This window comes from Oreochromis niloticus, linkage group LG5, assembly GCF_001858045.2.
Source record: "Oreochromis niloticus isolate F11D_XX linkage group LG5, O_niloticus_UMD_NMBU, whole genome shotgun sequence".
In the NCBI taxonomy this organism is placed as follows: Eukaryota; Metazoa; Chordata; class Actinopteri; order Cichliformes; family Cichlidae; genus Oreochromis; species Oreochromis niloticus.
The window spans coordinates 15,701,778-15,727,873 of NC_031970.2; the positions used below are offsets into that span (position 1 = coordinate 15,701,778).

General features: G+C 39.0%; 1 protein-coding gene across 7 annotated transcripts in view; it reads right to left on the reverse strand.

Moving 5' to 3' along the window:
• slmapa (sarcolemma associated protein a) overlaps positions 1-25,994 on the reverse strand; it is a 77,205-nt gene extending 51,211 nt beyond the window's left edge. For 3 of the 7 annotated variants that reach the window (XM_019359181.2, XM_005453595.4, XM_019359178.2), the window contains exons 1-2: positions 24,357-25,993; positions 1,167-1,314 (exon numbers count right to left, since the gene is read on the reverse strand). In XM_019359181.2, coding sequence (XP_019214726.1) covers positions 1,167-1,314; positions 24,357-24,554 — 346 coding nt within the window. In that variant the 5' untranslated portion in view covers positions 24,555-25,993. Of the gene's footprint in view, positions 1-1,166; positions 1,315-24,356 lie in introns of all 7 variants that reach the window. The other 4 variants (XM_019359183.2, XM_019359179.2, XM_019359180.2 and 1 more) reach the window with 3 other exon arrangements.
• Between the last annotated feature and the right edge of the window lie 102 nt (positions 25,995-26,096).

The following is a 26,096-nucleotide window of genomic DNA, read 5'->3' on the forward strand; positions in this document are numbered from 1 at the left end:
AGCCTTCAGCTGTCAGGATCTCCTGTGGAACTCGCTGCAAGCTGTCAATCAGGAGACAGACACCATCTCTGCTTTAAAGGGCTTGTGTTTAACCTTTCTTTCTGGTTAGGGTTAGTTGGATCAGGTCGTCCTGAACCATGCCTAAGTTATGCGACAGGCTCAGGTGGCTGAGGGACTTCCCATGATGCACTGAGCATTTCTTCTTTACTCCCGTCTTTTCACTAACTGTACGGTAACATGCCACTATCCACTATCATCTCTATTCTCGTCTGTTTTCTCTTCTCCCTCCTCTCACCCCACAACTGGCCATGGAAGATCCTGCCCCTCCCTGAGTCTGGTTCTGTTCGAGGTCTTTTCCTGTTAAAAGACATTTCTTCCTCCTCGCTCTTGTAGGGGATCATTTGATTGTTGGTGTTCTCTTTCTCATAATTGATGGTGTTCTTATAGTACAAAGCAACTTAAGACAACTATTGTTGTGAAGGGGTAGTGCTAATAGAATAAATACATATCGTATTTCCAGTATACAGAGACAAAGCTGTGTCTAAATTTGTTTAGACACAGCTTTTTGTTGTTTTGCTTATTTTTTTTAATGCATAACAACAGTTCCGAGAACACACTTCTCTAAAGCTATCTGACTTGTCATACACTGGCGCAAATCCAGGATGTGAAAACAAAAACGTGTTTCTAGACCCTAGTGACTTATTTTCATACTGCTGATGAATTAAAGTAGTTATGAGTCTCCTCTGGTAAAACAAACTGTATATTTTTTTATTATATAATCTAACTTGATATAATCTTCTAAAATCTGTAAAAAGGCACAGATCAGTCTTTTTTTCATAACCTCTGACAGAAGTCTCGTGTGCCAGTTTAATGCCTGTTGGAACTCCAGTGTGAAAATGGCTTAAGTAGAGCTGAAAATCTGACCTTAATATGCGCTCTCTAGTGTCTATGTATGCATTAGGTCATAGGACCAAAGCTAAATGAGCCCAGAGCCATCCTTGAAGGTTAGTCAAGTGTGATTACTTGACATGTGTGCATTATTAACTATAAGAGTAAGGAAAAATCCTCTGTGCATTATGTATGCTGACTGAGAAGCATAAAATATATGTGCTTTGCCCCTTAATACATCACTGTATGTCATCATATTCCAGATGTGATCTTTGTACCTTTGCGTGTGTTCTCAGTGACGTCGACGCCAAACTGGATGATGTCGCCGGAGAGGACCTCACAGGGCGGACTCTCCTCCGAGCCACGACTCAACCTCTGGCTGTTGATGAATGTCCCATTGCTGCTTTTAGTGTCCTGCAGGTAGAACTGAAACATGCAAAACAACAGGTCACAACCATGTGAAGAAAACTGACACTTATAAACAAACATGAACAGAAAACTCTAAATTGAAGAAGAGTCGAGTTAAAATAGATCCCCAGATTAAAAGAGAGAAATAAATTATGACAGGAAATATGAAGCAGCGGCTCATAATGGCAGAAATTATATTTCACAACCTTTGGTGGTATGATTTTCGTATTGTCAAACGAATATCAAGTATTTATCAGTAATCAAAGCCAATTAAATAGTATATTTTGGGAAAAGAAATGTCTGCATAAACTATTTCCTTGTTTTCACCAGTGGTAGGATTTAACATGTTACCAACTACACCCTCTGGAACCTGGACACTGTTTGCTATTCACCAACAAAAACAACCAATATAAAATAAAAATGCACTACAAATGACCAGGCCTCAAACTGAAAAACATGTACAATACAAAGCTAAATACTTGATGTACTAGGTGTATCTGAAAAACAAAAAGAAACAAAACACACACAAAATGAACTGACCTACGTCCAATGAATTTCACCAGAACATAAAACTGAAACTCTTGACATGAACTCCCCTGGAGCAACGTGGGGTCAGACGGCACCCAAAAAATAATTCTGCTTTGTTTACCTAATTATTCATGTCACCCAAGCACAACATAGCCTCACTGATAGGTTACAGAGCCACCTGTCACCATCGATGGCTGCAGTCTACCGCCTTGTAATACACAGATTTTACACTGTTGTATTACCGTATTTTTCAGACTATAAGGCGCATGGGATTATAAGGCGCATTAAGCGAAACAAAACAGTCAGCTAAGTCAAACTTTACTCAACCCATTCTTCTTGCTTCCTCCACTTCCGTACCATTGATTCATTAATGTTGAATTCTCTCGCAGCTGCTCTATTCCCATGTTGTTGCAGTATATTAATGACTAACCTCATATTGTGGATGGATTATCTAAGTTGTTCTCCTGACTGAAGTTTGGTCCGTTTACAGCATCCTGCCATGCGATTGCATTTGTCCCTTACCATTGGGAACCTTCGCGTTAACTTTTATCGAGTGGAAAAAAGTTAGCGTTCATCCTCCAGCTTCACTGTGTTTATGTTATGCTAAAATAGCTATGTCACGAGCGATCACGTAGCACATCATTACATACCAGCTAGTCCACCTTCAGTAACCCTACAAAAGACACTCCTCCTTCATTTATGTTGGAAGTGACAGCAGAGCTGTACGTTTTAATTTTTTCAGAAATCTCTCAGTCAGAACATGGTAAATCATGTTTAGGTGGAAACTAGCGAGCGCCGTGTACCACATAAAATTGGTTCGAGGTCAGTAACCACAACCAGAATTCATACATAAGGCGCACTGTCAATTTTTGAGAAAATTAAAAGGACTTTAAGTGCGCCTTATAGTCCAAAAAATATGACACAAGCACAGCAGCTAGCCAGAGATGACCCTGGTGAGGCATAAGCACAAGGTTTAATTTTTTAGGGGAGTAAGAGGAACTCGTCTTGGTTTGTAAATTCCCACTGTAAAACCTCACGATGAGCATTATTTGCCATCAACATCTTTGTGTTTTAAACCAGAGGTGAAGAGTGAGGGACACTGGATTCTCGTATGTCAATCACAAAGTAGAGGGTAATGGGAACCACAGCATGTTGTGTTTAGTAAGTCTCACGGTACTTTGTGAAATAGTCAGGACACAATTTTCATCAGACCAGATGTCATATCAACTAGAGATGGACTGATTCGATATTACGTATCGGTCCAATACTGACCTAAATTACTGGATCGGATATCGGCGAGAAATAAAAAATGTAATCCGATCCATTAAATATCACAAAAGCACCTCACAAAACTTGCGACATAGCGTAACTCAGCTCATAACCTTAGCACGTCGGAGGAGTATGCGTCACGTGATAGAGCGGCTGTGGCCTGCGAGACCTGGTTGAGCATTTGGAGCCTTGCTACCAAACCGGAATTTCATCTGAGAAAGTTATGCCAGAGAGAAGTAAAACAAGTGTGTAAGTTCATCTCTGAATGTTTGTAAAGCATTCCCACGTTAAGCTTATGACTGCCTCTTATTCTCTCCCCCTCCCTCTCCTGCTGCTACTTCAATCATGAAACTGATCAACGATCAGCTGATCGGCTTTTCTGTCGGAGTCCCATCTCTCTTTTTTGTTTTTGGCCCACTTTCCAACAGAAAGAGGAAACCAGCGGCTGAACAACAGCAGCACGTTTAAGCTTGATAAACTGTTTTTAGAATTTATTTAATATTACTTTCTACACCAGGATCCTTTTCTACGTAGCTGACGGCTGGTAACTGTGCAGGAACGGGTCTAGCAAAGTTTGGCCAGGGGGCCAGGTAGGGCATTAACAGGGAAAAGGGAGCACAAAGAAATACTTTTCTTTCTTATTCTCATTTAAAATGTCTAGCTTTTAATAAATAATTATCTGGATCTTACACCCAAAGTTTTAATTTGATGTAAAATGTATAGAAGTCCATTACTGAATATAGTAACTATTAAGTCTAATATATACCCTAGTAAGCTATAGTACTTTTTCCTTTGGGAAGGTACCATCTGTGCAGTCTGCAATTCTGTTGAAGAAAGATGTTGAATCTATTTAATTATTGTAGAAAAATAATTGATTTCTGTGCATTTTTTTAATTATTTTTTTATTTTACACGTGCATTAAATTAAAGTTGATTACGTCGATTAAGCATCACAAGGCGGAGGGTGGTTCCCTTTTTTTTTTTCTTTTTTTTTTTTGCTGGGAGTTGACAACCCTATTAGCAGAAATATTAAGCAACCTAACTAAGTACTCTTTAAAATACCAGAATAGGGAGGATGGTGTAGGCTTAAGTTTATTAGATTGATCAGTATTGCTGAACTATGAAATATTTTGGGTGCAGTGTATTTTTAGCATACAGGTATAACAGAATAGCTTTGGTGTTTTGCTTTTTAAAACTCGAGTATGAACTTATACAAAATGCAGCAAAATATTAAAAAACAGTTTTATTGATTAAAAAAAATACACTATATCGGATTCATATCGGTATCGGCAGATATCCAAATTCATGATATCAGTATCAGACATAAAAAAGTGGTATCGTGCCATCTCTAATATCAACCGATTTGCATCCATGCACATTGATTACAGATTTTTTGCTCCTGAAGGGCAAAAAAAGTACACATTTGGAGGCTCATATCTCATGTCTTTCACAAATCAGAGATGTCATCCTCTGCTGACCATTACAAAAATTTCATACTTTAGACCACAAGCCTTATAAATCTTGCAGGTTGACAGCCACCAGGCCCACAGACAGACAGACATAGCTACCCTGAAATCACCCAGTGATTCCCACAGTCCTGTTTCAAAGCTTTGAGATGACTGTTTTCATCATCACCATTTTAGCATTTCACAATCAGATGTCACAAGCGAGGGTTTGTGACCAGCAGAGGTCGATGTTTTGAATAAATTCTTATCCATCTTTTATATACAGTCTATATACACAGAGAACACCCATGAAGGTAAACCATAAACAAGAAGCCAAAATCATTCGTTCATATGATTCAGGAAACCCATGCAGAATATCTTGATTAATATCAGACAGGAAACAACCATCAAAACAAAACACAAATTAGAGCAAACACAGATATTAACAGCTAAAATTGAAACACAAACCAGCACACACAGATAAAGGTAACACAGACACAGCAAAAATTACACACACACACACACACACACACACACACACACACACACAGATAACGATCTGATCTGGATGCCCGGGGCCTTTTTGCCTGTCGTTCCAGGAGTTTCATTCATCAGCTTTCAGCTCTCCGTCATGACTTGAAACACTCTGTCCTACCAGAGAGAGAGGAAGGAGGGACTGAAGGAGGAAACAGCAAAAAACAAGCCACGGAGCGAGAGAGAGGCTGAGGCTGACTGGCTCACTTCGCTGTTTATCCCACTGCAGTGTGCAACGAAAAGCTAGCAATTCACAGCTCATGATAGCTATACACTAACACACACACACACACAGTTACCTTCTGTCCCCATGGTAACCTGGAGATGGGGAGGGAGGGACCTAACTATAGAGCTTTTCACCCAGCAACACCACACACACACACACACACACACACACACACACACACTATGCGTCACATATGGCTCTCGCAGACTTACATTCTCACGCACACTCACATACACAGAGAAACCATGACATCATCCACCTGTGAGCTGCAGACAGCGAGTTCAGTCTGCTGACTGTGACGCCTGATTTCCCATAGAGCACCTGAGACGTGGACTTGTTTCACAACATTATTACGACACGTCACACAACCAGGAAGTAACAATAAAGCAGAGCACACAAGCAGCAGACATGGTGAGTAAAACTGTGCCAAAGTCACAGAGACAACATCACAGCAGGGAGAAAACGAAAATCGCAGCAAGAGTTTCATGAAGAAAAAAAATATGCCAAAAAAAGTTTTATATCAATATAAAATGCCACCATCCCATATGTGGAAAGTGGTGGGTAAAGTGAGGAACGTAGAACTGCTTTTGGCTCCTCCTCTATTCACAAGGGGTTGCACTTCAATCTGCACTTGCGTAGACTGATTTTTTTACACTCTTTGCCCCCTCAGAAGATAACGCTCTCAGTTGTTTGTGTCTTGTTCTCAAACCAGGAACCTTTTGTGTACAAGGCAAATGTGTTAAACACTACACCACAGAGCCACTATACTAATGCCACTATGTTAAAAATCTAAATCTGCAAAAGAATTATGTCACTAAATCTTTGAAATAAATCTTAGTAAACCTTTGTCCCAACTTTACATCCATGCATCTGTGGGGGTCATCTGGTCACGAACCAGGATGCTCAGATGTGCACAGTGTTGCTGATCTATTGAAGTTTTTTATTTTTTTAAACAATCTTAAAATGAATCATTCACCATTTATGTGTCAACCAGCTCCAGCTTCACATTATACTGTCACAGCACCATTTTTACTCCTGTGGTATCTTCAGTCTTTTTCTTGAAATAACACAAGAGGTTACTTGGGCTGAATGTTGTAATACTATGTATTCACTTGCACACTCCTAAGTAGTGTCTACTTTGAGTCTTTCTTTGATTAAATTTGGTATTCAAATTTAGGAAGTACTAGGATCAAATTTCTGATAACGTCATGCATCTACCCAGAAGTAATCAAAGCAGTCTGTGAGGCATCAGCCACACTGGCTATCATCCATTTCACTGTCCTGAAAACTTTCCATAATGACTAATAAGTGGCTAACTGTTAACTAAGAACAAATGCGTGAGTGAATGAGCCATTAGTTTATTACCAGGTCACAGAGGAGAAAACAGACCAGCTGGCTGTTTTAAGGCTGAATTTAAGTTTGTTGATTGGACATTTTATCTGATTTAACATTCTGAAATGAAGACACAACAAAGGAGATTCCAGAGTGACGCACTGTGGATATGAGCTGAGATTTCTTCCATGCATACCAGTATGAGAGAAGGAATTCTTTCCCAGTTTAATCAGTCTGCAAACTCAAATACCACAGAGCAGGATGAGCTACTGTCTTTTCAACTACAGTTCTGCAATCTCTTCTAAAGGGTCAAGAAACTCAGGTAGAAAGTGGAAATAATGTTTGTCAAATATAATATTTGTTTTATAACATGCAGGTATATATGTTTGTGTTGTATTGGTTTGTCCACCTGCTTTGTTGGGATTTCTTGGAAAAACAGCCATGTGTTGTGTTTTCTTGTTTGTTTGTTTGTTTTTTACCAATTTTGACAGTGATGGTCCACAATCACCAAGACAAACGAGAAAAATAAAAGTAATAATGAACATTTAAAAAGATTGATCTCTAGAACAGTTTCTCCCCCCAATCTGCACATCATCATATGAGTGAAGCACTTTTTAAACCAGAAGCTGGACCCCCAGCATTCCTGCAATACCTCCACCCACCATCAGAGCACTTCTCAGGCAAACACTGCATCCCTTTATCCTTCTATGTCTGTTCTCTCTCCATGTCCCTTTTCATCCATTAGTAGTGTCAGCTAAACAAACGTCATGCTACTCTGTTCGGATTTTACTTTGCTCTTAGCTTCCAAAAACAGTACAAACCATCAGCTGGCAGCTAGCCCTGCAGGCACAACAACCACTTAACCAGTCAGCAGGTCAACACATGACACCAGTTTGTATCAACACTACAGACAGATTTAAAGAAAGCAGCAGTCACCTGATGGATAAACCTTCCCAGAATCACTCGCAGGAGTCACCCTGACTCCTGGCACAACTAAAAATAATTCCACCTTAGAGCAGGACATCCAATATCTCGATTTAATGCAAACAAGATCCAGGGTCTATGAAAACATGTATACTAACAAATAATTAGATGACCTAATCTAGTCAATACCTTAAGAAAAAATAGCAAATATAAACCCAGACACCAAATAATAGCATTCAAGAGAAATTCCAGTGTAAATTCTTCAATTTCCAAATCAACTAGAGCATGCACATATTTGTCTCATCACTAGCACTGCAGCTCCCATACAAACAGATAAAGCGGATTATTCCTTCATTAGCAAAATATGACAAAGTACTTTTACAAAAAGCAGCAACAAACATCCATCACTCCAGGAGTCTTGGGCCAGTCAGGACACATTTCACTCTCTCAGAGGCTTGATAAACAAGTTCTTGAAATTTCACTGCCAGTCATAAAACAGAAGCAAGGTCACTGTACCACATGCAAAAAAAAAAAAAAAAAAAAAAAAAACTCATACAGGATTTAAAGTGGGCCTGTTATGCTATGTTATTTCCTGTTATATATCCTGTTCCATTGGTGGATGTTCAAATTAAACATGGCCAAAGTATCAAATAATGAAGTCAAGGTATGTACAAGTATTCCCTGTGAGCCATCAGTTACTTCAAATTTATCTAAGCCAGAGACACAATGAGAGCAATCAGTGGGCAACTCTACATCAACAAAGATGGTAGTAAAAGTTCCAGGTGAAAAGTTAAAATTTTAAGCTTTTATTAAAATCAGAGTTGACTAGTAATTTTATTAATTGCATACAATTTTTTTTATGTTCCAGTAGCCGAAATTTAATTTACATAGCTGGTTTGATGGCTGTCAAACAGAGGTATTACTGCACAGCCAAAGAGTCCACTGAGCCAATGGGGATCCTTCGCTTTAGGTGTCAAACATTGTTTTGAAAAATATTGGCACGAAGATATTTTAAACAGGTAGTAAGATAAAAAACAACAGTGAATTAGGTGATGAAATCACATATTAAAGAGCTGTGCTATAAGGTTAGATGTTAGCTGTCAATCTGATGCTCAACACAGAAAGCACTGATGGGTTACATGTAGCTGACCAGCCAGCAATGCCTCTCTCCCTCTGTCGCTTTTTTCCCCCACCCATCTACCCTAATGCTGCTAGCCCAAGTTCAGAGGAGGACTGCAGCTTTGAGATGAGTGATAGTGGTGCAGCAGTGCTTGCACTACAAGACCAGGCTCAGATAGAAGCTTGCTGCACCTTCCTTCATATGGAGGGAAAAGGGGCATGACTCTTGTTTACATTCAACAGTTTCCTATAGGCTGACCACTTCTTGTTGGTCCTGGTTCAGGATATTGAGAGGTCTGTGCTTTAATTCAGACATCTGTAACAGCATTATTTAGATTAAAGTGTGAGTTTTTAAGGTGCATACACAACTGTGCTACTGTGCAAATTAAATATGCTTGAGAAAGGCAAAGCAGTGCATACTCTGCATGTGAGTGTGTAGTCTGGGCTCTAACTGTCTATGAGCACAGAAGCCCCACCTACCCGTTGTTCAAACCCTCTGTTTTACAAGAAAAAGCCAATCACAACATAGGATGACTTAAGGGGCTACACCGATGCCCAGTATAAGATAAATAAGGACTGAACTGTGAAACATCCAAACCTACCTACTCTATTAGAGTCCAAGAATAAAAATGCTAAGCTACAAAAAAAACCAACAAAAAAAAAAAAAAAAACACACAAAAATGATAATCAAGAATAACAAATGTATTATAATCAGAGACCAGTGCAGGTAAACTTTGTTTTACCTTTTGTATAGGAATTTCTTTTATTTATGTATTAATCACATTATTTTATTGTATAATGCCTTGGTGCCACTGGATTTAACATTGGTTTTTCTGTTCTTTGTGTTTTGATTAAAGAATGTTAGCTACCGCTCACCGCTTGTCTGGAGGCTTTATTTAATGGAAAAATTCCACAACACTTTATAAAATAGGTCAAACAGATGTGCTTACATGTGCTTTTCATATCTTATACCACCACATTAAATAAGTGAAAACTTCACTATAAAGTGGCATACAAGTGGATTTACATGTAATTTAGAAAGTAAAAAGTAAAAGTTGGATTAGAAATATTACACATGCCAACAGGTGATAAAATATAGGAACGATGTACTGTAATGTCAATATCGTGTTATTAATGATCAATTAATCTGGAGTAACAGCTAGTAGAGGTCAAGTGGAAGGTTGAAAGCTGGACAGAGAAGGAGCCATAAAATTTCACTTATTAATTACTGACTTTAAAACCAAGAAGAGGTCCCTTTGTGGGTCTGAATGTCAAAGGACTGGTCACACCACAGGACTGTCAATGAGGCATGAGATTTTCTCCATATTTTATTAATGAATGCATCCGCCACACTGAAGGAAATGAGTCATGACGGGTGCGATAAAGCTGTTACTGTTGAGAAGCATTAGGTCCAGCAGGATTGTAAGGCTGAGAGAGAAAAGGGCAATAACAGAGTTAAATAAATAAATAAATGAAGTAACCATCCTTTTATTTGTTTTAAACACACACATCTTTGTTCTCTACATGTTCCACATTGACAGTGATACATTTTTTTGGGCACTGATCTGAAGTCATAGTACTCTGATATTCTTGATATAGACTCAGAGCCAAGATTTACTTAAACACTTTTTAAACAGCACTGTGTATCTGACATTGTGAGCTGTAACCTGAAACACCTGATTATATTTAAATATTTTTAAAAAGTCCTTGTTGAAAAAAGTGTTTGATAATCTTAAATTATTGATAAGATATGAATTATAGATTACCTGGCAGGATACAAGTCTTAAAACTGAAGTGAAGCAATCAAATGGAGAGAAGATATGTCACCGTGTTTGTGTACTACAGCAGCATCAGCAACTCCACACTGAGGTGTACCTCAGTAATACTGGTTTGCTATACTCATGGCAGACCAGACAAGCATTCATTGGCATCATCTGAATAACTGGTTATCAGTCACATTTGTAAGTCTACTTTAAATAGACTTTAAGTCCAATCCTGAAACAAACAGTGGCTGAACTATGGAGCTCCTGATAATAATGATGATAACAACAATAATAATAATAATAATGATAATAATAATAATAATAACAACTTCTCAAGGTTATTGCAGCACAGTTTTTATTGTAGCCTTTTCCTACAGTCTGATACAGGATTTTTTATTAATACATTTGTTAGTACTGTATGGAAAAAAATAAAACAAAAATTAGCCAAGTAGCCAATTTGCTTCACCTGAGAATCAACCAGTGGAAATGCCATCGATGGCCCAAAAAGGCTGGCAGCTGGGCAGTCAACTTACGTGCCACACTTCTTTCTTTTTTAAACTTAAAAAAATGGTTTTGTTGAACCCTGTTAAATTTTCTCTCTCTAATGTTCAAGATTTCTTATCTCCAAGTCCAACTCCATCAACTCAGTTTCACTTGTGATGGCAGCGCACCCAAGAATGACTTCAACAGGAATTCAGCAGAGGACTATGAAGACTAAATTCATCTTTCGCCGATAAGAAACCCTGAACACAAACCTAGATCTGCCAATAGTTGTTCTTTGGATCTGCTCAGGACATATCTTGTTCAAACTATAAAACTATTTTAAGTAACTTTCACATGATATTTGCCAACTTCCACATGAGCAAAGCCAGCCGTTCAAGTTTTATACACATTTAGTACACAGATGGCGGTAGCATGTTCTGCCATCGCTTCTTTGGTGTTTAGTGAGAGATTTGTACCCAAAGTTTTCTCCCTCAGCATGGAGCTGACATGCAAACCCGACATTCACAGGTTACAGAGCATGTTTCACAGAAAGGCTGCAGATGGAGAAAGAGAGAAAGCAGGAGACCCAGCTGACTGGAGACTGGACTCCTGCCACCATTTCCATAAGAGGCCGTTTGCTGCTGCTGCTGGCAAACAAAAAGAGCGTTTTATCAGCGTGCTCATTTCTGCAACAGTGTCTGCCTTACCTTCAAAGGTGAATCTTAGTGCACAAGTGTTTTGCTATAGACTTCACCATCTTTAACAGTTGAGATTACCTCCTTAATTAAGTTACACATTTTTCCATACTGAATATAAATTTAAGACAATAATGAAACAAAAAAAAAGTGCCAGAGGCTTTCAAGTTTCCTCTCCTTAAAGTGTGAGGATTTGACTTGTTTCTTTTTGTGGCAGTTTTTAGACTATTGGACTGGGACAGTACAGACCAGACAGGAAACTAAGAAAAGAGCAAAGAGGAACAACATGTAGGAATCAAACCCAGGATTCCTGCAGCCTTTTGTGATATGGATCTCCAGCTCAACCAAGTGACCTATAGTGGCGTCCCATTTTTGCCTTTTTGGTTTTGTTGCCTTCCAAAAATGACTCCTGACAAGAAAGCTTAATTTTTCCTGTTCAAGAGACCAGGCTGGGAAAATCTCATTCATATTGTTTCTGTTATTTTTCATAGTTTGACATTATGGCATCTGCTGTGATGCTTGCATCTCTGATGAAGTCTCACAAGTGTCACTTTTTGTTATTATACCTAGATAGTTTACACTGAGTATGTAAATGCAGATAAATAATCAAATAATTTGGAATAAAATATTTTTACATTACAAGGTTTAGAAGGTTATTTTGACAGTACATATCCAAGATAAATTATCATAATTATAATATTTTTTGACAAAGTCAGAATTGAATTGAATCGGATCAAGTGCAATCAAGGACCTTGTGATTCAGAATTGAATAAGTTGTAGAAATCAGTGACAATACCCAGCCCTAGTGGCCACTGTAGGACTGCCTGGAAAGAAACACAAGGGTACAGGGTGTCTTTAAAAAAGAAAAACAAATAAATTAAAAATACACACAGCCACAGTGACACTCTTTCTAACTTAACATTTTGATTCATCAAAATCAAAAGAGTCAGTAGTCAGTCAGTATACAGTAGTGGCAGAGTAGAGTCAACCATATTCGGATGCTAACAAAATGTCGTTAGTAAACTGCATCCATAAACCGTGCAGGTGCTAAGTAACACACTAATAAAAAATCTAGAATTTAACTCATCAAAACTGGAACATAAACTTCTTGGAGGGCCATTATCAAACAAAGAGCCATATTGTTTGCCAGACGATGTGATTTAAAATGTTTCTGAAGACACAAATATGGTGGACAGGTCCAATTCAGTACCTTAAGTTAGCAGAACAGATACCTTATGGCTGTGTGTATTTATACCTGATAATCAGACAGCGACTCCACTAAATTCAAATCTCAAAAGAATATAAACAGGTGAGTAACTTTCTGTGCCAGAAGAAAATCCTGACAATAGTCTTACCTAAAAGTTGCTAACATATAAACCAAACCAGGTTTGACTTCTATCAAGCTCATGAGGATCAACTGTTAACAGCATCATTATTCCTATTTGAGGAAGTACTAAAAAGCTGAAGATGGATTGCATCATCACTGACCAATCATCTGGTTCACCTGTTAACTTTAGTTTATTCTGACCAAGATGTTTACTCCTTCAGCTCTTCCACAATAACCTTCCTACAAAGCTGGTTCCTTTCTGCTGGAGTTTGTATGTTGATCTTGATATACTGGGTTCCTGGTATAACCTTCACTGACTTAGCACACAAAAATACATGAATAGAGTTGGTGCAGAATAGGATAATGTAACACACATACAAATAGTAAATGGGCTTTAACACCCCTACAGTCTAAAAATAAAAAGCTCCCAACAGCTTGCATCGTGTCTAAACAAGTTATGAAGACTGCCTCAAGCCTAACATGTTTAAATACTAATTAAAATGTACTAAAATCTGCAGCAACATGTCAGGGTCAGGATCAAAATTCAGACAGAGAAGAGATGGAATGACAGACAGGACATCAGAATATCTGCGGTTCCCATTGACAGTGGTGGTATCAGAGCCCCAACACTTAAAGATAAATTTTGGAATTTATCCATCTCAACAGACTATCCCAGCTTTTTACCAGCAGCTGTTTAAAGAGCTCAGGCAAAGGAGGAGATGTTAAAGATAAAACCAAACTTACTGAACCTGTTACCCAATTCTTTGACCCATTTTTATTGACGTTTTGTCTCTACCAGACATCCAAATTGAACTGCAGGGCCAAAACATACAAATTGTAACCCAAAATAGTTAACAAACTTCAGCTAAATGGCAATCTGCCATGTTTTTCTCCCAGTGAGGGAAAATAATATTCACATTTACTGTAACCAGGTTCAAATTCAGTCATCACTTAAAGCCAATAAAGAAAATCTGATTGGTCATTTAAATATGTCGCTGATTCAGGATGTCAGCTCATACAGTTTGTTTTAACATGTTTTATTTTATTCTATTATATTTATTAAGTTATTTTATCTTATTTTATTTTACTTTGCTTATGCTATTTGTATATGTACAGCACTTTGTGAACCCTGGTTTTATGTTACAGTGCTTTATAAATAAAGCTTGAATGGTATGGTATGGTATGGTATACATTAAGGAACAGGAAAAAAAACATTTCACCTAAAAGCTGCTGGATGTTTTGGGTTATTGAAAAGATATGTTTTTAAAAAGGATGTAAATAAGACATCTGTCCTAGTTTCATAACAGTCAGAAACTGCACTTCTAAAGCCCCATTGTGGTATCCTGCTGCAATATCTGGAAGCATCACTCTATCACTAAACACATGAACGATGCCAAAGCTGAGGCTGCCAGGCTGCTGTTCTTGCCAAAAGAGTCCTATTCCTCCACACACGCGCTCAGATATTAAGAGTACTACAGATCTGAATCCACTCTGTATAGCAACGTTCTTGTGCCTTGTTGGCATTCATGCTGCGGTTATTACCATGCCGTGGATTATTGACACCAGACAACAGCTCTGCTCTGCTGTCAGCACTGCCTTCCACCAGCTGCCTGGGTGACTGACCAGCTCTTTGGCTGCCTTTAATCATGATCTAACTTCCAATGATACTGTGTTAAAATCTGCATTGGCTACCTTCCTCATCACTGACTTGTGCTTTATGAAAATGGTGCTGGCACTATGGTTTGTATCTGTATCACTGAGGATGTATATGCTGCAGTTGTACAATTTAAGTTTAAAGTAAAAAGTATTTAACATGATTCATATACAAAGCATTCTCATTCCCAACACATAACATACCGACGATTTGTCACGGCTCGAGGCGTCCCACAGTAACGCGAAAGGTACCCTTCCGCGTCCTTATGAGACACTTAGGATTCTCAGTTGAATCCAATAGAATGCCGCTCGCGGTGGTAACACACCCTAACCCTATCACATAGTGTTTTCCAAAATAATTCATGAAAGAACGTAAAACACATTTACATGTATAGATTCACTCCAAACAGCTCTCATGCCTCCGACCGCATAACATACCGATGTTTTGTCACATAGCGTCGGTATGTTATGTGTTGAGATGACAACGTGTTGTCACATACGAGCTCTTTTTTGTCTTTCTGTAAATCATTTAGGTTGTGTACCCAACACGCTTGTTAATCAAGAGATTAAGCAAATTACGCACTCTACCCCAACCAGTTGATCAGTTGATTTTGATGGTTGCAACAACAATTGCATCAAAACAAAATTAACTATGCAGCATTTACAGCACAAAAGGCATATAACACATGGCAATATTCTCTCTTTCATACCATACTTAGGACTTAGGCTTCTACATGCGCTGAGTAAATAATGAGCCTTTGAATCTTCTAAGTCTGTTCATAGTTCATTCACAGTTTAGTTTGTGCATAGGTTTTCTCTTCTTTCTTTCTACCTGTCAATTCCAAATCCTGCACAGAGAGCTCACAGAGGGAAAAGTTGATCCTGATTAGAGCTACTGCATACAAATCAACACAAACGGGACACTTGCATCATAAGAAAAGTTACATTATTGTTCAGTATAAATAAAAATAGAATGATTCACTTTTTTTTTTTTTTTTTTTTTAAACCTACAACAAGCAGATGTTGACCAAAAACAAGAAAGAAAACAAGAAGAGTTGGCTTGTGGAGTCATGTCTATGTCCTGCAGGATGCTAAGTCTGGTCTGATCTGGTCTAGTGGCACGTGTTAGGGTTCTCAGCATACAAACACACTGGATGAATGAATGACTGGTGGGATAACTAGTGAGTAATACAGCTGTATTAGAGGGATCACCCCACTAAGTCCTAAATCGGATTTAATCTGACAAGTATCTGCCTGCGAGTCCATCCGACTGACAAACTGGTCAGTGGCTACAGACACTGACCTGTAAAAAAAGGTTAGGAAAATGGACAAATATATTGGCTCTCTTCACTATTATGACCAACTCTTCATGTGGTGGTGGTGGTGGTAGTAATGGGTGAGGTGGGCGGGAGGCTTTTACTTTTACCAATATATCAGCAATTGTCTGGTGGAAAATTTTAAACACACTGCCCAACCCAACTGGGAAAACTGTTCCTATGATTCATGTCAGTGAGGTGGAACGTAAACCTGATTGGAATGCTTCCTTTATTTATATTTATAAAGTCCACCTAGGACTGGGCGATATATCGAGTTTTTAAATGTATCGATATAATTTTATACGAGATATAAGATGTGACAATATCGTTTATATCGATATAGTCTATGTTACATTATAATTATACTTGTGGAGCCGCAAGTTTGCCTCTCTTTCGTCCACTTTTGTCTCTACGCAACATTACTCTGCCTCGCCTCTCTCCTTCACTGAACACAACTCCCCCTCCCCCATTGCTTCACCAGCAGGCAACGACAAGATGGACACGGCAGCTATCAAAGAGGAGCTGGTTGGTAAACAGAAAACATTTGGAGATTACTATTTTAGTGCTGGTAGCGTTAATCTCGTTAAAATGATGTTAACGCCATAACTGCATTAACGCAGCAAATCTCCGTTAACGAGTTACCGGGGATCGCCCCGTGCGTGGGGTTGGACGGTGTCAACACATTAACGAGCTAACCGCGCTAACGCGTTGATGCCTAAAGCTATTCATTTTCTCAAAAATCGACAGTGCGCCTTATGTATGAATTCTGGTTGTGCTTACTAACCGCGAACCGATTTTATGCGGTATACAGCGCTCAGCAATCTGTCAAAAAAGTGTTTTAGTACGACTTTGGTAAGCTACGAAGCAGCACCGCTTGATGGATTCTCAGAGCATTACGGCTACCAGAGTCAGGAGCCTCGCCGAGTAATACGTACTGTGCTTCAACGTAATATTACTGTATTTTGTGTGTGTAAGGACCACAAATGGCACCTGTTAAGAGACATGGTTACAAAGAGGATTTCAAACTCAAGGCTGTCAGTCACACAGTAGAACTTGGGGACAGAGCAGCTGCGAAATCTGTCTGTCTTTGTTATTATGCTCAGCGTCTTTTAACTACATTTTGACTGCACAATTGTGAGCTTTTTGTTATGCACAAAAACAACATTGTTTTCTTTTATTTATGGAGCATTATTATTTAATAAATGCTGATAATTTATTTCTGAGTAGTTGTTTTCATGTACATCTACGCTGTATGTTAATAAAAGTGCCTGTGTGAGATCTGGGACACAGCTTTGACTAAGAACTCTTTTTGTTCTTACTTTATGGCTTTAAAAAATATTGAGATATATATTGTATATCGCCATCCAGCTAAAGAATATCGAGATATGAATTTTGGGTCATATCGCCCAGTCCTAAGTCCACCCATTTTTTTGACTACCATGTATTTAAAAAGGCTGGGTAGGTTTGAAATATTATGACAGTCATACAATCCTGCAAATGGGGAAAATGGAAAATCATTTTATTTTTCATTTATTAAAGCTAAAATTACATTTATGGTTTTCAAACAGGCAAAAAAATTTGCAGGAAAATGTAAAATTGGTTCAGACATAACTGTGCAAGAACCAAGTCTCCTTATGTACATATTCATTCCTTTAACATCCATCCATCAAACAAGGAAAACTGCTAATATTCAATTATATAAATCAGATTTTTAATATTCAGTCACAGCTCCATACACCAGCCTATAAGTAGCCTTTCTGATCCAAGAAAATGCTGCTAAGAACCATTTCTAATTAGGTAGGACATGTGGTTCTCTGGGGCCACTTTGAAGGAAAATTATTTACATTTGTTGTTTCTAGATTAAGAACTTATAACATTATAATAACCCTATTCATTCATTTATAACATTTTGGTGCACTACCCACGTTTTTTATGACGTAAACAAAGATCAGGTGTAAGAGTAGTGAGTAATGAGAAACAGCGGGAAATTTAACGGGATATGTGCACAGACGGAGTGTTATCAATTAGTCACATTTATCAAGAGTTTTTAAAGCGCTTTGAGGAAAGTGGAAAACATGAACCAAAAATGGCATAGCACTATTTAACTGTCTATCTGACTGACATATCCTCTTGCTACACATCAATCTGTCTGACTGTCTGGAGCTCTTGAAGCCATACGGTAGGGCTGGGCCATATTATACGGTTCACGGTAATACCGGTACAATGTTAGGCAATGATAAGAAAATGAAATATCGCGATAGAATATGGGTAAAACACGCATGCGCAATGCCTTTGTTTTCATACGCACATGGCCGATTGTTGAGTGAAACGGATGAACCAGAATTGGTTTGTAAAAATGGTGCAACTTCAGTGATGTGGAACTGGTTTGGTGTTTGTCCGTCAGATACACAACAAAGCACATTTTTTTGTAGAACATGCAAGCGGCCGTCGTTATTGCCGTATTTGTCAGACTAAGGTGTTCTGGGTCCTAAACTCCGTCCACTACAGGTCCCAAAGTCAAACGAACACTGCAGCATCACTGAGAGTTAAAAACTGTCTAAATTCTTTCATCTTTAATAAAACGATCAGCATTGCTGCTTTACCAGGTGTAACTATGAAGTTTAACATCCAGGCATCCATGAAAACAGAATTTATTACATTTAACGGAGTTAGAAGTTAGCAGGAAGCTAGCGGGAGTTAGCTCACTAGTTTCGCTAGTTACCTAAGCATGATATAGCATGTTCTGACTGAGAGATTTCTGAAAAAAATCAAATGTACTGCTCTGCTATCATTTCCAACATAAATGAAGACAGGAAACTAAACAGCAGTGACGTTTGTAGGGTTACTGAAGTTGGGCTAGGTGGTGTATAATGATGTGCTACGTGATCGCTAGCGACACAGCTATGTTAGCATAACATAAACACAGTGAAGCTGGAGCATGAACGCTAACACTTTTCCACTCGATAAAAGTTAACGTGAAGGTTCCCAATGGTTAGAGACAAATGCAATCGCATGGCAGGATGCTGTAAACGGACCAAACTTCAGTCAGGAGAACAACTGAGATAATCTATCCACAATACGAGGTTAGTCATTAATATACTGCAACAACATGGGAATAGCGCAGCTGTGATAGAATACAGCATTAATGAATCAATGGTACAGAAGTGGAGGAAGCAAGAAGAATGAGTTGAATAAAGTTTGATTTATCTGACTGCTTTGTTTCACTTAATGTGTTTTATAATCCCATGCACCTTATGGTCCGAAAAATACGTATTTGACTTTTTTATTTGGCACACTGCAGTTTAATGTTGCAAAGCACCTCTTTTTAACTTCAGTGAATGTTATACATGGTTATGCTCAGGATATGTCAGCCCATTTCTACTGGAAATACCTTTTGGTTAAACTTTCAGCAAGGAATTTGCATTTGCACTGTTAAACTTTTACATAGCTTTACTGCACATAAAAGACAGCTGCTTGTTTAAGTGAAAATAAATGGATGGGGGTTTTTTTGCGCTAGTAAAGTTGTGGAGTTGTATTTTGTCTCGCATCAATTATATCGTCAGTTATATCGTTATCGCAAATTTTCAAATATATATCGTGATATATATTTTTGGCCATATCGCCCTACTCTACCATACGGTTCCTAAACTGAAGTCCCAGGACCTCCAGGGTTAAGAGAGAAGCAGCTGGGTCCCGCCTGACCTTCCCATGATGGCTACTGCTTAAATAAACACTTCATTATTTTCTCTCAGAGCCCTTCAGATATTCATCTCACCAGCTGCGTTCATGTCAATTAGCTCATCATTTCCTCTGCAGTAGTCAGCGGCACCAGGAGTCCACGGCATAGCGTGCAAGCACAGAGTTAGAGTCTCAGTCTGACTGCAACACTATAAACCTGACCAAATGTAAAAGACAATATGTCAGCCTGGTTTTTAAAGGCTCTGATGGGCTCTCATGCGGTCATCTCCTCAGATGTAAGAAATGGGGAATCCTTTTTGAGTGTGTGCCAGGAAAAATCCTGCTGTCATCTACAGGCAATTTTGCATGGCAGGTCAGTGCTCCCTTTCTGCTTGAAGTCTAGGGTGTCAGGCTAATCAACTAAGTATAAAAACCAGCAAATACTCACAAACATTAGTAAACTGACCACAGTCAGGTAGATGAGGTTTAACATTGGCCATAAAAATACTGCATGTGTACTTGAGAGCTTTGGTAAGTATGGCTAGCGGAGCTAAAATCAGCAACCCTCATTTCTTGCAGGCTAGATCCATATACATGTGTAGAATATGGTTAGACATGATATCTATCTATCCATCTATCTATCTATCTATCGATCGAACCAAACAGCAGCCACTCCTCAAACTCTTTCACATTAGACTGATTTTTAAAAGAACTAAAACTGCAGAGTCATGCAACACACAAACATTGTTTCTGCAAGAGGAAACTACGGTTATGAGGTACAGGTTAGGCAAGCCACTTTTAGAGAGTGTGTGTGTATGTGTGTGTGTGTGTGTGTGTGTGTGTGTGTGTGTTTTTAGCATTTCCCTAATATGAAAGCTACATTTCTGGTGCCTTAGTCACATGCAATCTATGTGACTTAATTGCAAAACAGGTAATAATAGTAGAACGCAAGACAGTGCTCATTCGACTTCATATACTACTGGGAAGCTTAGTCTATAGTAATACTGTTTTTTTGGAGATATGAACTTTTATATTTATAATCCAAATATGATAAGTGATAAACCAATAATCTCAAATCATTACTCCCCTGTTTCAATACATTCAGCAGCATGTGTGAATGGTAAGATCCTACAGATCAGTGTGAGTCTGCATGTGCGTTTATTCCTGAACAGAGGAAAGGATGACGCTGCCAGTGTCGTTATAAATAGCCTGTGCTGCGTTCACACACACACACACACACACACACACACACAGAGAGGGTATTTCAAAGTCCCTGCATACCACAGTGCTGGGTAATCCCGTGGCTGTCTCAGCCTGTTTAACCTGTTCAGCAGAGAAACTACAGATGCAACAATGCACAGATTTTATATGCCCACTTTACATTCAGACCTGTGCCTTTTAAAGAAACAACAGTTTGGCTCCCCTGAAAGGGATTAAGTCTAATCCTAGACTGGAATGTGGACTCCATTCAATGAATATCTGCTTTGAATTTTGGTTAGCCCTGGACTAAGTTTAGCCCCTGGTCTGGAAAATGAGTCCTACAACTATTTTTATCTCATTCTCTGCATTTAACAGACTCTTGGTTTTACTGTCCATTTTCTAATGACAGAAATTACTTAAACAATTCACAAGAAAGACACGTTATTTATTTAAATAAATAAATACATCGCATTTATAAGAAAACCTGGCAGATACACTAAATTTTTATTTTATCTTTTTGGTTTAGCACCAAGACAACTATTCCCAAAAGAAAAAAAAACTTTGTTTTTAAGTAATTTATCAAAGGAAATAGTTAATATCAATCATAGAAATTCATGATTTTAATGGCTAAAGATACATTTTTTGGCTCTACATCTTCATGACATTTAACTGAATGAGCAATTGTGTTAAATAATTACGCTAAATAATTACGTTCCAATGTTGACTTAACTAATCACGATTATGATTTTTGCCATAACCGAGCAGCCCGAATGAAATTATTCCCTCATTTCATCTTTGCCTCCTTGAAACTCAATTTTTTGTTTTGTTTTGGGGCGGTTTGCACTCTTAACGGCTAAGAGTGCAACAATTTAGCTTTTTCAGTCCATGTATTACCTGATCAATCTTAAAACTTAACACCTTTTACTAGAATAAATTATCACTTCCACATGAGTATTATGGTATGAAATGATGGTCCAACAATATCACATGGGAGAAGTTTGTATTGCGATTTCAACCTCTGTTTCAGTTATTGGCAGTTATACATGTCCAGGTCCAAAGTCTCCTTCAGTTCCCAAAAATCGAACACAGGGACCATACTGACAGTTAAACAGTCCAAACTCTTTCAGCTCCAATAAAATGATTAGTGTGGCTGTTACAATAAACTTTAACAGCCAGTCATCCATGAAAGAGAGAATTCACAAAGTTTAGCCAAGTTAGGAATCCACTGGAAGTTAGTCAGAAGTATTTATTTAAAAAAAAGAAAGAAAGAAAAAAATAAAAATGTACAGCTGTCTTATAGGTGCAGATATAAATGAAAACTAAAATCTAAATAGCAGCAACACTTGGAGGGTTCCTAAGTTGGGCCAGTTGACACTTAATAATGTACCACCAGGCAGCTAGCTACAGAGTTAGTAAATTGTTCTTGGTGAAAATCTTGTTTTTTAGGGTCCCTGATGAGCAGAGATAAATTCCATCATTTGACAGAAAGACAAGTCTGAGTTAATGCATCCATAATGCCAGGTTAGTCAATAATATGTTGCTGCAAAATTTGGATTCGTCACTACAAAAAGGTCCCAACTCAGTAGAGATGCACCGATACTCCCCAATCAGGAACTTGGCCAGCATTTTCTGCCCTGACTGAGAAAAGGCTAGTTCATGTATGCACAACACATGCACACAGCAATGCAGACAAATCATCATATGCACGTGCACATGCACAACCACACACTATGTCAAAACCATCTAACCTCCTCACTGCAAGTGAAGACACAGTTTGCCAAAGTGAAACACAAGAGTGAAAAAGTTCATAACAACAATCCCACTGAGACAAAGAACCTAACAAAGGAAAAGTGGTTAAAGCTACAACTTAGAGCCAGACACAAGCCAGCAACCTCAGCGTGAGCAAAAGATCAAAGCAATTACGAGACAAATTATGGAGATGAGTGGGAAAAGAGAGAAGGGTCAATGCCCTGTTATCTGGTGAAGTTATAAAAATACTAGGAAATGATGCAAGTACCTGACATTTGTTTTGTTATATAAATCTGTTGAACTTGACATTGTTTGCCTACATAAAATATGACAGGTAAAGGTAGGTGTACAGCACCTTATTTTCATTCAATTATTTGTAACTCTTTCCAGTGACGGAGCACTTTATTTTCAGTTTTCCAATGAGAGAAGATCTTGTAATGTACTGCAGTTTGCGGGAAAATTCTTAAGTTTAATAATTTATTTTATTATGAAAGTAAAACTTTGCATTGAAGCAGAGTGGGTATATGCTATCAGTTAAAATTGAAGAAAATTGCAACTGGTGCATCTGTAGATCCTGATCCTTTCCAATTATGTAATTTTAGATAGCAGATTAAGTCAACTACTTAAATAAATTTAAAAACATGTGTAAGCGTGTGAAGATTTTCTCCAAAATCTTTCAGGTGCATCAGTCCACAGAACAAAGAGTTATCAATTAAGTGGTTTTAAAGCCATATTTAATTTGCTAGGCAAGCTGGGCAATATCAGGAAAATGCACACATTTGTTAAGTAAGCCTCCCTACCTCAACTACACACTCAGTAATCCTGCTTAGTGCCCCACTCCCTTAAAAGTTTATTATGAGCCAGAAAAAGCCCTGACTACAGTCACAGCATCAGCTGTTCTTATGGAGGTTCCTAACAGAAATGACAAGGAAGCAATAAGAAGTGCTGGTTGAACTCTCTAAACTGTGGGGGGAAATACATTTTCTCGAGGGCTCACGTGAGAAAAAGAAGAGAAAACTGAGCAGAACTGAGTTCAGCTTATTGGTGTGGCCCTCCACAAGTGTCACAGTTTCTCACGTGGCCACCTTGGGAAAAATCAATTGCCCACCCCTGCTCTAAACACTTAAAAAAAAAAAAAAGTGCTTCACTACTTTCTTTATTACTAAAGAGACAATGCTTCCCCACAGTTCATAGTGACACAAACAAATCCATCAGCATAACTGACAAGAGTGACACAGATTATGCCAGTGTTAACGTTGTTAACATTGCTTCTTCATTTCATCCCACAACCTGCTGATACATTTCAAACTTTGAACAGCAGCCTGTTAAATCCACAGCAGAGCAATCATTATTAGTATTAATAATGATAGCTGTATTAAAATCTGCTCCCTTGTGCCATGAAGGTAAACATTATTTATAAATCTTCAAGTCACAATTATAAGGCATATTAAATTAATCCAAGTTGATGTAAGGGTTACCATGATTCAGTTTGGAATAAGTTGGATCTCCTGCTATATTTTAAGCTCTTAGGTAATAACCTTATTTACACAGTAAAAGAAAGGTTGTGAGCTAATTGGGATCATCCATGGAAAATATAAGTAAACAAGATGAGCAGCTAACATTGCAAAATTCCTCTTTATAGGCCTTTTATTCCTGTCTATTTAAAGATGCAAACCAATGAGGTGATATTTCTCACTGGTGGTTCTCTTTATATGGCCAACCCACAAGAAGACATGAAGTAAAGTATCCATCTACTGTAGGCCCACATAAACACCAAAGTAAAGCAATAGGAGGTCATTTTCAGTGCTGTTGCCGCTTACCTTGCCAGTCTTGTGGTCAAACCACACCAGAGCGTGATTCCTGGACAGCACCTTGCAGTCGAAGGTGGCGTTGTTCTGGGCTGGCCGGCACCGAGCCACCGACCTGCCGATCTTGACGGGCTCATCCAGGTACACATGCCGCTCCTGGAATGGGTGCGAGTTGGGTCGGCAGGCGAATATTGCCAGCGCTGAAGGCATTGATTTTGGCTTGAGAGTATTACTCCAACCAGAGACGAGGGGCAAGTTTTCTTGATCCAGAGTGGCAGGTTTTTCTGGTGCAGTCCCTCCTCCCAAAAAAATAGTAATAATCTACAATATCTGCGGCCTATCTGTAGGCTAAAACGTTAGTCCTCTAATCTTCTAGGCACTAACTAGTAAACATGGTCCTCTCTCATGTGTGAGAAATAAAAAACAAACCAACAGGTATAAAAAAAAAGACAGGACATTCCCCTCACTGACTGCCCACCGAAGCTACATAACGACGCTTATATGTGACAGCAGGCACTATGTACAGACCAAGCTGCCATGTGTCAAGACATACATGAGTGAGTATAGCACTGACAGCCCCTCACGTCCATCAAACTCCTTCTGTGCTGACTAAACTGTCTGTTTAACGCCTATCAAGAGCAGTAGGTCCAATTATTGCGCGCTTCTGAGCTGTGTTGTCTTCTCTTGCAGCAAGCTAACAGCAGGCACACACCCCAGCGTTCATCACCCTATACACACAAACACACACGCGTCTGTCGTTTACTAAAGTGTCATCTATAAGTGTAGTTGACATGTATGGCTCGTCATAATCTGAGTGACCTTGTTGCCCTGATGCAGGGAACCTTAGCTACCTTCCTATCTCCCTACCTTCACCACTCCCTCTACCAGAGAACACCTAGCGAGCCTGAACGCCAAAACACCCCTGAGTTATAAAACTAAAGCAGCTCAGTGCCCACTCTTCGTCTGAATTAGTCAGCGGAGACGTTTCAAAACCATCCACCGGGATGAACAGGGGGGGATTATCTGGTCGTCTTGTGCAACTGAAATGCTAATTGGCTAACTCGCTGGTGGACAGGCGAAGCGCTAACTCTCTTCTGGCGTTGTACCAGAAAGCTAGGCTAAGCTAGGCTAGGCTAATGAGTACTGACAAAGTTATCGTCCAGGTCCACAAATTTTTTCTCCCCATCTTTTTCAACCAGTCCGCTTACCAAATGGATACGATATACCATCCCTGTCACCTGGAGTAAATAAAAGCAACACGCTAGCGCTTCTTTTTGCTAACACAGAGCTCTGCAGGCGAGCGTTAGCATTGAAGGGAGCTACCTAGCAGCTAGCCGGCTAACTGACAGTCAGAGCAGAAACCGACGCGGAAAAATCAGGGGAGTTTCTTGACTGCGGGTCCTCACGCATCACACACCAGTCCGATTATTTTCTGGGGAAAGCCCCAGTAAGAAACACAAGTTATGCCGCTGTCGTCTGTTGCAGTGTACCTCGTGGTTGCCGCTATAAGTTTTATATTAATGCCGTCGCCTTCCAACAGTTTTGTGGAAGGAATCTAGAAGAAGTTGTCCTCCTCCGCAAGTCCCAGCCGCCATACTGTAACTAGAGAGCAGACAGCGGTGGTGCGTTCACTGAACGATAGACAGCCGGAGGGATGCATTCACTGACCAGGTGACATGAGCACCACCCACTGCTGAGCTCACTAAGTCAGACTCGGAAAAAGTAATGAGCTTAATAGATAAATACATAGAT